Genomic DNA, 12127 nt, shown 5'->3' with positions numbered 1-12127 from the left:
AGTGAGGGAATACAGGGGTAGGGAGATAGCTCTCAGTACAAGTGAGGGAATACAGGGGTAGGGGGGATAGCTCTCAGTACAAGTAAGGGAATACAGGGGTAGGGGGGATAGCTCTCAGTACAAGTGAGGGAATACAGGGGTAGGGGGGATAGCTCTCAGTACAAGTGAGGGAATACAGGGGTAGGGGGATAGCTCTCAGTACAAGTAAGGGAATACAGGGGTAGGGGGATAGCTCTTAGTACAAGTGAGGGAATACAGGGGTAGGGGAGATAGCTCTCAGTACAAGTGAGGGAATACAGGGGTAGGGGAGATAGCTCTCAGTACAAGTGAGGGAATACAGGGGTATGGGAGATAGCTCTCAGTACAAGTGAGGGAATACAGGGGTAGGAGAGATAGCTCTCAGTACAAGTGAGGGAATACAGGGGTAGGGGAGATAGCTCTCAGTACAAGTGAGGGAATACAGGGGTAGGGGAGATAGCTCTCAGTACAAGTGAGGGAATACAGGGGTAGGGGAGATAGCTCTCAGTACAAGTGAGGGAATACAGGGGTATGGGAGATAGCTCTCGGTACAAGTGAGGGAATACAGGGGTAGGGGGGATAGCTCTCAGTACAAGTGAGGGAATACAGGGGTAGGGGAGATAGCTCTCAGTACAAGTGAGGGAATACAGGGGTAGGGGAGATAACTCTCAGTACAAGTGAGGGAATACAGGGGTAGGGGGGATAGCTCTCAGTACAAGTGAGGGAATACAGGGGTAGGGGGGATAGCTCTCAGTACAAGTGAGGGAATACAGGGTTATGGGAGATAGCTCTCAGTACAAGTGAGGGAATACAGGGTTATGGGAGATAGCTCTCAGTACAAGTGAGGGAATACAGGGGTAGGGGAGATAGCTCTCAGTACAAGTTGATCCAGGGACTGGTCCGATTGCCATCTTGGAGTCAGGAAGGAATTTTTCCCCTCTGAGGCAAATTAGAGAGGCTTCAGATGGGGTTTTTTTGGCTTCCTCTGGATCAACTGGCAGTTAGGCAGGTTATATATAGGCATTATGGTTGAACGTGATGGGACGTACGTCTTTTTTCAACCTAACTGACTATGTTACCTGTCTGGACAGCCTGGTTTTTCAAGGGGCTGTCTGGGTCAAAACCTTCTGCCTAGTATTCAACATTTTGAAAAATGGGCAGAATCCTCCAAATTAGGATGCACTGAACCCAGTTTTGACTGGATTCGGCCGAATCCTGACTAATCTCGAACCGACTATCTCGAACATAGTCACTAGCCCCCCATACAAATAAAACGTTCACCGCGTTGTGTTGCCTTGACCTTGAGTATTTATAGTCGTTCTATATATATTCCCGTTGCATGTCCCTCTTGCAGTGGCGCTGCCCCACATTCTATAGCCGCATATAATGAGCCTCCCAATGGTAAATAAGCTCCAGCCAGCGCCGGCGTAGAACAGAACTCCTTGCCTGGTACTTAAAAGTCCAGACTGAGCGAAACGCGCCAACGTTGTCTCTCAGGGATTCGCTTAATGACAGAGGAGCCTCATTCTGCCGCTCTCCAGCCTCGCGCATAATGAAATTCTAATTATTAATCTGTCCAATCAGAGCGTTAATTAAAAAGACATTTTTTAAAATGCGTCGAAAATAACTTTTTAAATGAAGGGCGACACTATCCCCTTATCTAATCGCCAACTTGCTTGATTAGTGCAGCGCAACTTAACCCTTTCAGATCAGATTCTGATTGTTACTGTGAGGCTCCAGTTTTATTGTTATTGTTACTTTTTATTACTTATCTTTCTATTCAGCCCCTCTCCTATTCATATTCCCCATCTCTCATTTAAACGACTGCCTGGTTGCTAGGTTAAATAAGACCCTAGCAGCCAGATAGCTGCTAAAATACCAAATGGAGAGCTGCTGAACAAAAAGCTACATTTTTTTGTGAAACAAATTACATATGGTCACAATATGTACTTGTCTATATTTTATTTCACTACATCATTTAAACATGAAATATACCCAATAGGACTGTTCTGCCCCCAATAAGGGGTAATTATATCTTAGTTGGGATCAAGTACAGGTACTGTTTTATTATTACAGAGAAAAGGGAATCATTTAACCATGAAATAAACCCAATAGGGCTGTTCTGCCCCCAATAAGGGGTAATTATATCTTAGTTGGGATCAAGTACAGGTACTGTTTTATTATTACAGAGAAAAGGGAATCATTTAACCATGAAATAAACCCAATAGGGCTGTTCTGCCCCCAATAAGGGGTAATTATATCTTAGTTGGGATCAAGTACAGGTACTGTTTTATTATTACAGAGAAAAGGGAATCATTTAACCATTAAATAAACCCAATAGGGCTGTTCTGCCCCCAATAAGGGGTAATTATATCTTAGTTGGGATCAAGTACAGGTACTGTTTTATTATTACAGAGAAAAGGGAATCATTTAACCATGAAATAAACCCAATAGGGCTGTTCTGCCCCCAATAAGGGGTAATTATATCTTAGTTGGGATCAAGTACAGGTACTGTTTTATTATTACAGAGAAAAGGGAATCATTTAACCATTAAATAAACCCAATAGGGCTGTTCTGCCCCCAATAAGGGGTAATTATATCTTAGTTGGGATCAAGTACAGGTACTGTTTCATTATTACAGAGAAAAGGGAATCATTTAACCATTAAATAAACCCAATAGGGCTGTTCTGCCCCAATAAGGGGTAATTATATCTTAGTTGGGATCAAGTACAGGTACTGTTTCATTATTACAGAGAAAAGGGAATCATTTAACCATTAAATAAACCCAATAGGGCTGTTCTGCCCCCAATAAGGGGTAATTACATCTTAGTTGGGATCAAGTACAGGTACTGTTTTATTATTACAGAGGAAAGGGAATCATTTTTAAAAATCGAAATTATTTGATTAAAATGGAGTCTATGGGAGATGGCGTTCCTGTAATTCAAGTTTTCAGGATAACAGGTTTCTTGGTAACGGATCCCATACCTGTAGTATATTGTTAGCTGGATGGGGTAGCTGTGTATGGAAAACTTTATGCAAGCTCTATGTAGTGAAATAAAATATAGACAAGTACATACTGACCTATTTTTATATACTGTAGGTTATATATATATTTAGTAAATACACCATATTCCTAGATTACTTTACGGCATTCTCAGGAACAGAAATGTAAGTCAGAAACATGTTTACCAATCACAATGCTGACCTTTTTATTTGATACAACCCAAGGCTATAGGAACGGCAATAAACACATTTGCAAATAATGGGAAAGCAGGGAAGTGGGGGTAGAGCATAGACAGACGGGGTGTGAATGTGCCCGTGCCCGAGACCTTTCAGCAAAGGGAGTGGAAATAAACCAGGGACACAGTTGGAACTCATCCAAATGGCACAGGCATAAAAAAGGCTTATTTAAAGGAATTTCATAACTAGGTATTATGTCCCCATTGTACTCTAGGGTTGCCAACTGCCCGGTTTAACAAATTAGGAAAACTGGGTGGAACTCAGTAACACTGACACTGAGATTGGCCAATCGCACAGTCCCTTCCCAGAGGCTATTATCCCCCTACTGCTACTATAGGCACCATCTCTCCCTACTATACCTGCTATCCCACAGCCCCAGTCCCTTCCCAGAGGCTATTATCCCCCACTGTTACTATAGGCACCATCTCTCCCTACTATACCTGCTATCCCACAGCCCCAGTCCCTTCCCAGAGGCTATTATCCCCCCACTGCTACTATAGGCACCATCTCTCCCTACTATACCTGCTATCCCACAGCCCCAGTCCCTTCCCAGAGGCTATTATCCCCCCACTGCTACTATAGGCACCATCTCTCCCTACTATACCTGCTATCCACAGCCCCAGTCCCTTCCCAGAGGCTATTATCCCCCCACTGCTACTATAGGCACCATCTCTCCCTACTATACCTGCTATCCCACAGCCCCAGTCCCTTCCCAGAGGCTATTATCCCCCCATTGCTACTATAGGCACCATCTCTCCCTACTATACCTGCTATCCCACAGCCCCAGTCCCTTCCCAGAGGCTATTATCCCCCCACTGCTACTATAGGCACCATCTCTCCCTACTATACCTGCTATCCCACAGCCCCAGTCCCTTCCCAGAGGCTATTATCCCTCCACTGCTACTATAGGCACCATCTCTCCCTACTATACCTGCTATCCCACAGCCCCAGTCCCTTCCCAGAGGCTATTATCCCCCCACTGCTACTATAGGCACCATCTCTCCCTACTATACCTGCTATCCCACAGCCCCAGTCCCTTCCCAGAGGCTATTACCCCCCCACTGCTACTATAGGCACCATCTCTCCCTACTATACCTGCTATCCCACAGCCCCAGTCCCTTCCCAGAGGCTATTATCCCCCCATTGCTACTATAGGCACCATCTCTCCCTACTATACCTGCTATCCCACAGCCCCAGTCCCTTCCCAGAGGCTATTATCCCCCCACTGCTACTATAGGCACCATCTCTCCCTACTATACCTGCTATCCCACAGCCCCAGTCCCTTCCCAGAGGCTATTATCCCTCCACTGCTACTATAGGCACCATCTCTCCCTACTATACCTGCTATCCCACAGCCCCAGTCCCTTCCCAGAGGCTATTATCCCCCCACTGCTACTATAGGCACCATCTCTCCCTACTATACCTGCTATCCCACAGCCCCAGTCCCTTCCCAGAGGCTATTATCCCTCCACTGCTACTATAGGCACCATCTCTCCCTACTATACCTGCTATCCCACAGCCCCAGTCCCTTCCCAGAGGCTATTATCCCCCCACTGCTACTATAGGCACCATCTCTCCCTACTATACCTGCTATCCCACAGCCCCAGTCCCTTCCCAGAGGCTATTATCCCTCCACTGCTACTATAGGCACCATCTCTCCCTACTATACCTGCTATCCCACAGCCCCAGTCCTTCCCAGAGGCTATTATCCCCCCACTGCTACTATAGGCACCATCTCTCCCTACTATACCTGCTATCCACAGCCCCAGTCCCTTCCCAGAGGCTATTATCCCCCCACTGCTACTATAGGCACCATCTCTCCCTACTATACCTGCTATCCACAGCCCCAGTCCCTTCCCAGAGGCTATTATCCCCCCACTGCTACTATAGGCACCATCTCTCCCTACTATACCTGCTATCCCACAGCCCCAGTCCCTTCCCAGAGGCTATTATCCCACTGCTACTACAGGCACCATCTCTCCCTACTATACCTGCTATCCCACAGCCCCAGTCCCTTCCCAGAGGCTATTATCCCCCCACTGCTACTATAGGCACCATCTCTCCCTACTATACCTGCTATCCCACAGCCCCAGTCCCTTCCCAGAGGCTATTACCCCCCACTGCTACTATAGGCACCATCTCTCCCTACTATACCTGCTATCCCACAGCCCCAGTCCCTTCCCAGAGGCTATTATCCCCCCATTGCTACTATAGGCACCATCTCTCCCTACTATACCTGCTATCCCACAGCCCCAGTCCCTTCCCAGAGGCTATTATCCCCCCACTGCTACTATAGGCACCATCTCTCCCTACTATACCTGCTATCCCACAGCCCCAGTCCCTTCCCAGAGGCTATTATCCCTCCACTGCTACTATAGGCACCATCTCTCCCTACTATACCTGCTATCCCACAGCCCCAGTCCCTTCCCAGAGGCTATTATCCCCCCACTGCTACTATAGGCACCATCTCTCCCTACTATACCTGCTATCCCACAGCCCCAGTCCCTTCCCAGAGGCTATTATCCCTCCACTGCTACTATAGGCACCATCTCTCCCTACTATACCTGCTATCCCACAGCCCCAGTCCCTTCCCAGAGGCTATTATCCCCCCACTGCTACTATAGGCACCATCTCTCCCTACTATACCTGCTATCCCACAGCCCCAGTCCCTTCCCAGAGGCTATTATCCCTCCACTGCTACTATAGGCACCATCTCTCCCTACTATACCTGCTATCCCACAGCCCCAGTCCCTTCCCAGAGGCTATTATCCCCCCACTGCTACTATAGGCACCATCTCTCCCTACTATACCTGCTATCCCACAGCCCCAGTCCCTTCCCAGAGGCTATTATCCCCCCACTGCTACTATAGGCACCATCTCTCCCTACTATACCTGCTATCCCACAGCCCCAGTCCCTTCCCAGAGGCTATTATCCCCCCACTGCTACTATAGGCACCATCTCTCCCTACTATACCTGCTATCCCACAGCCCCAGTCCCTTCCCAGAGGCTATTATCCCACTGCTACTACAGGCACCATCTCTCCCTACTATACCTGCTATCCCACAGCCCCAGTCCCTTCCCAGAGGCTATTATCCCCCCACTGCTACTATAGGCACCATCTCTCCCTACTATACCTGCTATCCCACAGCCCCAGTCCCTTCCCAGAGGCTATTATCCCACTGTTACTATAGGCACCATCTCTCCCTACTATACCTGCTATCCCACAGCCCCAGTCCCTTCCCAGAGGCTATTATCCCACTGTTACTATAGGCACCATCTCTCCCTACTATACCTGCTATCCCACAGCCCCAGTCCCTTCCCAGAGGCTATTATCCCACTGTTACTATAGGCACCATCTCCACACCAGAGGCTATATTATTCCCACTGCTGTTATAGTAGCTGCTTTGTTGCCTAGGCCAGTAAAGAGTTAATATGGCAGAGCATTACTGAACTTTCTCACAAGCACCCAGTAAGCTCTGCATACTTACAAGTAAACTGATCGACCTTTTATTCAAAAATACTTTAAGATTCATTGTTCAGCAGAACTAATTCACAACATAGAACTTTATATGAATTGCGCTTTAGAAATCTCAGCAGTGAAGGACTTGTCATTGTCCTTGGGAGCGATTCAATAAGTTATGATAAAACCTCCATATGAACCTCTTCATATTTTTTTGATTATTTCTCTAACACATTTATTTTCTGTTCCATTACTGGTGAAGAGGTTTCTTTCATGAGCGGAGACAACTGACTTTAGCAGGAATGGCCTTGAATGTTATTTAAGAAATATAAGATTTTCTTCCCCACGGTGATATTGCCTCGGAGTTTGTTTCATGGTGTAACCATTGCCACCCTGAAGATATATAACAACCAGCTACCCTGACCATTTATAGACTTTCCTATTAGCAATATCTTATGAGTGTGACTGTCACTCAAAATCCCACCTATGTTCTGCTTTGAACCACCTTGAGGGGATGACCCAGATACTGAAATCTAGGATATGATAGCGAGATAGATAGATAGATAGATAGACAGACGCATATGGATAGACAGATAGATAAGAATTGGTGGGTGGATGGATGGATGGGAGGGTGGGTTGGGTGGATAGATGGATGGATGGCTGCATTGGTTGAGTGGATGGGTTGGTGGGTTAGATGGGTTAGATAGATAGATAGATAGATAGATAGATAGATAGATAGATAGATAGATAGATAGATAGATAGATAGATAGAGTGGGTGGGTGGGTGAATAAATGGGTGGGTGGGTGAATAAATGGGTGGATGGGTGAATTGGTGGATGGGTGGATAGATAGATGATAGATAGATAGATAGATAGGTGAATACATGGGTGGATGGGTGGATGGATGGATAGATGATAGATAGATAGATAAATAGATAGATAGATAGATAGATAGATAGATGATAGATGGGTGAATAAATGGGTGGATGGCTGGATGGGTGAATGGCTGGATGGGTGAATGGCTGGATGGGTGAAGGGCTGGATGGGTGAATGGTTGGATGGGTGAATGGTTGGATGGGTGAATGGCTGGATGGGTGGATGGCTGGATGGGTGAATGGCTGGATGGGTGAATGGTTGGATGGGTGAATGGCTGGATGGGTGAATGGCTGGATGGGTGAATGATTGGATGGGCGAATGGCTGGATGGGTGAATGATTGGATGGGTGAATGATTGGATGGATAAATGATTTGATGGGTAAATGATTTGATGGGTGAATGATTGGATGGGTGAATGGCTGGATGGGTGAATAGCTGGATGGGTGAATGGCTGGATGGGTGAATGAATGATGGTGATAGATAGATAGATAGATAGATAGATAGATAGATAGATAGATAGATAGATAGGTGAATAAATGGGTGGATGGGTGGATGGATGGATGGATAGATGATAGATAGATAGATAAATAGATAGATAGATGATAGATGGGTGAATAAATGGGTGGATGGCTGGATGGGTGAATGGCTGGATGGGTGAATGGCTGGATGGGTGAATGGCTGGATGGGTGAATGGCTGGATGGGTGAATGGCTGGATGGGTGAATGGCTGGATGGGTGGATGGCTGGATGGGTGGATGGCTGGATGGGTGAATGGCTGGATGGGTGAATGGCTGGATGGGTGAATGGCTGGATGGGTGAATGGCTGGATGGGTGAATGGCTGGATGGGTGAATGGCTGGATGGGTGAATGATTGGATGGGTGAATGATTGGATGGATAAATGATTTGATGGGTAAATGATTTGATGGGTGAATGATTGGATGGGTGAATGGCTGGATGGGTGAATAGCTGGATGGGTGAATGGCTGGATGGGTGAATGATTGGATGGGTGAATGGCTGGATGGGTGAATAGCTGGATGGGTAAATGATTTGATGGGTAAATGGCTGGATGGGTGAATGATTGGATGGGCGAATGGATGGATGGGTGAATGATTGGATGGGTGAATGATTGGATGGATAAATGATTTGATGGGTAAATGATTTGATGGGTAAATGATTTGATGGGTGAATGATTGGATGGGTGAATGGCTGGATGGGTGAATAGCTGGATGGGTGAATGGCTGGATGGGTGAATGATTGGATGGGTGAATGGCTGGATGGGTGAATGGCTGGATGGGTAAATGATTTGATGGGTAAATGGCTGGATGGGTGAATGATTGGATGGGCGAATGGCTGGATGGGTGAATGATTGGATGGGTGAATGATTGGATGGATAAATGATTTGATGGGTAAATGATTTGATGGGTGAATGATTGGATGGGTGAATGGCTGGATGGGTGAATAGCTGGATGGGTGAATGGCTGGATGGGTGAATGATTGGATGGGTGAATGGCTGGATGGGTGAATGGCTGGATGGGTAAATGATTTGATGGGTAAATGATTTGATGGGTGAATGGCTGGATGGGTGACTGGCTGGATGGGTGAATGGCTGGATGGGTGAATGGCTGGATGGGTGAATGGCTGGATGGGTGAATGGCTGGATGGGTGAATGGCTGGATGGGTGAATGGCTGGATGGGTGAATAGCTGGATGGGTGAATGGCTGGATGGGTGAATGATTGGATGGGTGAATGGCTGGATGGGTGAATGGCTGGATGGGTGAATGATTGGATGGGTGAATGGCTGGATGGGTGAATGGCTGGATGGGTGAATGGCTGGATGGTTAGTGTTACACTGAGTTACAAAAGGGCCTTTGCTTTACATGAGAAATACAGAATTATGACATCACACTTGACTTACATCAGAAGAATAGACAGTCACAATAAATGCATTAAACTGATACGCTGATAAGCTGTTCTTCATCATCATCATCATCATCAACACTTACAAATCCTTATTTTAAGTTGACCCAATGTATTTCTTACCTTCTGTATGAACTGCCGAAACATATGTCCAGTTGTACCTCTTCACAATGTCCACCATAGCTCTGGCTTGCTGAGCATCTGAGGGCACGACTCTCATGAAATACTTATAGAGGGTTTTGTCGCTCAAGTCCATGCTTGTTGCCGAATACGCAATCTGAGGTATATTGAAAAGCTGCAATAAATTCTGCACTTGGATAGCAACAGAGCTGGACCCAGGACCTATAACCCCGACGATAGGCTTTTTTGACCGGGAAGGCGCTGAAGATCCATCAACACAACGAACCAAACCTTCCTCCTCTTCGGAAGAAATCAAGGAGTCTCTGATGAACTCAATACTTTGCTCCAGGGCCACCGCAGTGTGCCAACAGGAGTCTCTTATTTCACATCCGAGGGATATGTTTGGCAACAGTGTTTGGTCTGCGTTGATTCTATCAAGTGCATGTAACATGGCTTCCACTCTTTGTATGCCATACTGTTCCCTTATTTCTCCACATTTCCTTTCATGGACCTTGTCCACAGTGGGTTGGTGATGTACCGAAAACAGCGCCCCGATAATGATATCGCCGGCCATGTAGGACACCACCCTCCTTTCATTGGTCTGTGCTGAGGCCATAATCCAGACATTCCCATTGCCATCATCCCTTAGCAGCAGCAGTAAGAGGACAAAGTGGAGGACCATTGTTAGGCTGGTAAAAATATCATAATGGAGGCAAAATATCAAATTAAAATCTTCTTTTATTCCAGAGCAGAACGAGTTGTCCACCCATGAACAGCTCCCAATGGTTTATCCAGTGCCCACTATGTGCAAGAACCGTTGGTGAACCTCTTTCTGGGGGATCCAAGGGGTCATTCCCTGAAATAATAAAGGAAGAGGAGGTTATGAGTTCTCAGTAGGACTAAACACGGTGAGAGATGACTGCTGACTAGACCTACAATACTTAACTATAGACTCATGCATTTTTGTAATCCGTTACAATGGACTGGAAGGAAGAAGAAACATAAAGGTAGTTAAAGTCCACACATGTTATAAATGTACACTAATTAACACTCTGAGCTGTCAATCATATATTGCCTGCCCTGTTTCAAAGCCTGAGGCATAGAGGAGGGGCAGTTAATTACTTTCACTTTCCATTCAGCACCTCCTAGATGTGTATGCACTTCTTACATTCCCCCTCCCTCCCCACAGTCTAGAATCATGTAGCCGTAGCCAGGGCCTGGACATGGGCATCACCAGGGTCGGACTGGGCCACTGGGACACCGGGAAAAAGTGGGCCCCGGCTCTAGTTGGCCCCAGCAGCCCAGACCCAACCACTGGGCAGGGGCCCCGGTGGGCCCTTCGCCCCCCAGTCCGACCCTGGGCATCACTTTCCCCATTCTTGCACATACACAAGATTTCGGGGTCATGCAAAACTTGCCTTAATAACAACGTCCACAAAATGGCGCCTACCTGCCTGCCTGCTGAACAAAAAAATGTAAATAATAAGGTAAAGTAAGTAAAAATTATTTTGCTCAACAAATATAATAAGAAGGGAATTAATTCTTAGTATCAGAGAGTTTATTGTATGGCCTGTTATATATTTATTTATATATATCCCCCTTAAGCGCCTCTTCTCTAGTGTAAACAGACCCAACTGGGCCAGTCTTTCCCCATAACTGAGACTTTCCATACCCGTTACCAGCTTAGTTGCCCTTCTCTGGACCCTCTCTAACTCAATAATGTCCCGTTTGAGCACTGGAGACCAAAACTGAACAGCATATTCTAGATGGGGCCTTACCAGAGCTCTGTAAAGGGGAAGAATAACCACCCCCCCCCTCCCGTGAATCTATACCTCTTTTATTCCTCTCTACTGCCGACTGGCATTACTTATTAACCAGTATATCTGCTATTCCTCAAAATTACATACAGATTTTCCCACTTTATAGGACCAGACTAACAAATTAAAACGGACACCCCTACGTGTTGGATTTTTGTACCAAAAATGTTGTATCCAAAATATTACTGGGTAGTTCTGAGCTTCTGACCATTGGCAGGAAATCATTTGTTCATGTCTCTGTCCTCTCTTTCCAAATATATCAGCGCCCCGTAGGGTCTTTTCAGGGAAAGAAAGACTATTAATACGTGTGTAAGTTTTCTCTGGCTTTGAAGTGTATGAAGCAATGTCCTACATTCTGCAGAGGTGTGGGGGGGTCTTCTATACACTGCGTGTTCCCTGGTGTCTCTGGCGCATAGTAACATTGTTGCTAGCCAGCCCCATGCTGATGTACTGGGAATTGCAGCTAACTGGCGGCTGAGGGGTTACAGGTTGGCCCTCCCTATTCTAAATTGCAAGCTCAATAGAGCAAGACCATCCTTACCTCCTGTATCAGTCACTATTGGTATGTAATGCATAATATATGGAATATATTGGCAATATTTAAGGTTTAAATCCCACCTTGCATCCTTTGTACCATATTAAACTGAAAACTCCCCTCCAAATTCACAAGCCCCCACAAA

At 46.3% G+C, this 12127-nt stretch overlaps 1 protein-coding gene across 4 annotated transcripts in view; it reads right to left on the bottom strand.

The window, feature by feature from the left end:
* grm5 (glutamate receptor, metabotropic 5) overlaps positions 1-12127 on the bottom strand; it is a 170328-nt gene that overhangs the window by 130995 nt on the left and 27206 nt on the right. For all 4 annotated transcript variants that reach the window (XM_018091755.2, XM_012958033.3, XM_012958034.3 and 1 more), the window contains one exon: positions 9634-10486. In XM_018091755.2, the coding sequence (XP_017947244.1) occupies positions 9634-10312 (679 nt within the window). In that variant the 5' untranslated portion in view covers positions 10313-10486. The remainder of the gene's footprint in view (positions 1-9633; positions 10487-12127) is intronic.

The sequence above is a fragment of the Xenopus tropicalis genome, chromosome 2, assembly GCF_000004195.4.
Source record: "Xenopus tropicalis strain Nigerian chromosome 2, UCB_Xtro_10.0, whole genome shotgun sequence".
Classification (NCBI taxonomy): Eukaryota; Metazoa; Chordata; class Amphibia; order Anura; family Pipidae; genus Xenopus; species Xenopus tropicalis.
The sequence above is the reverse complement of the archived record's forward strand: the minus strand, read 5'-3'. Positions and strand labels throughout refer to the sequence as shown.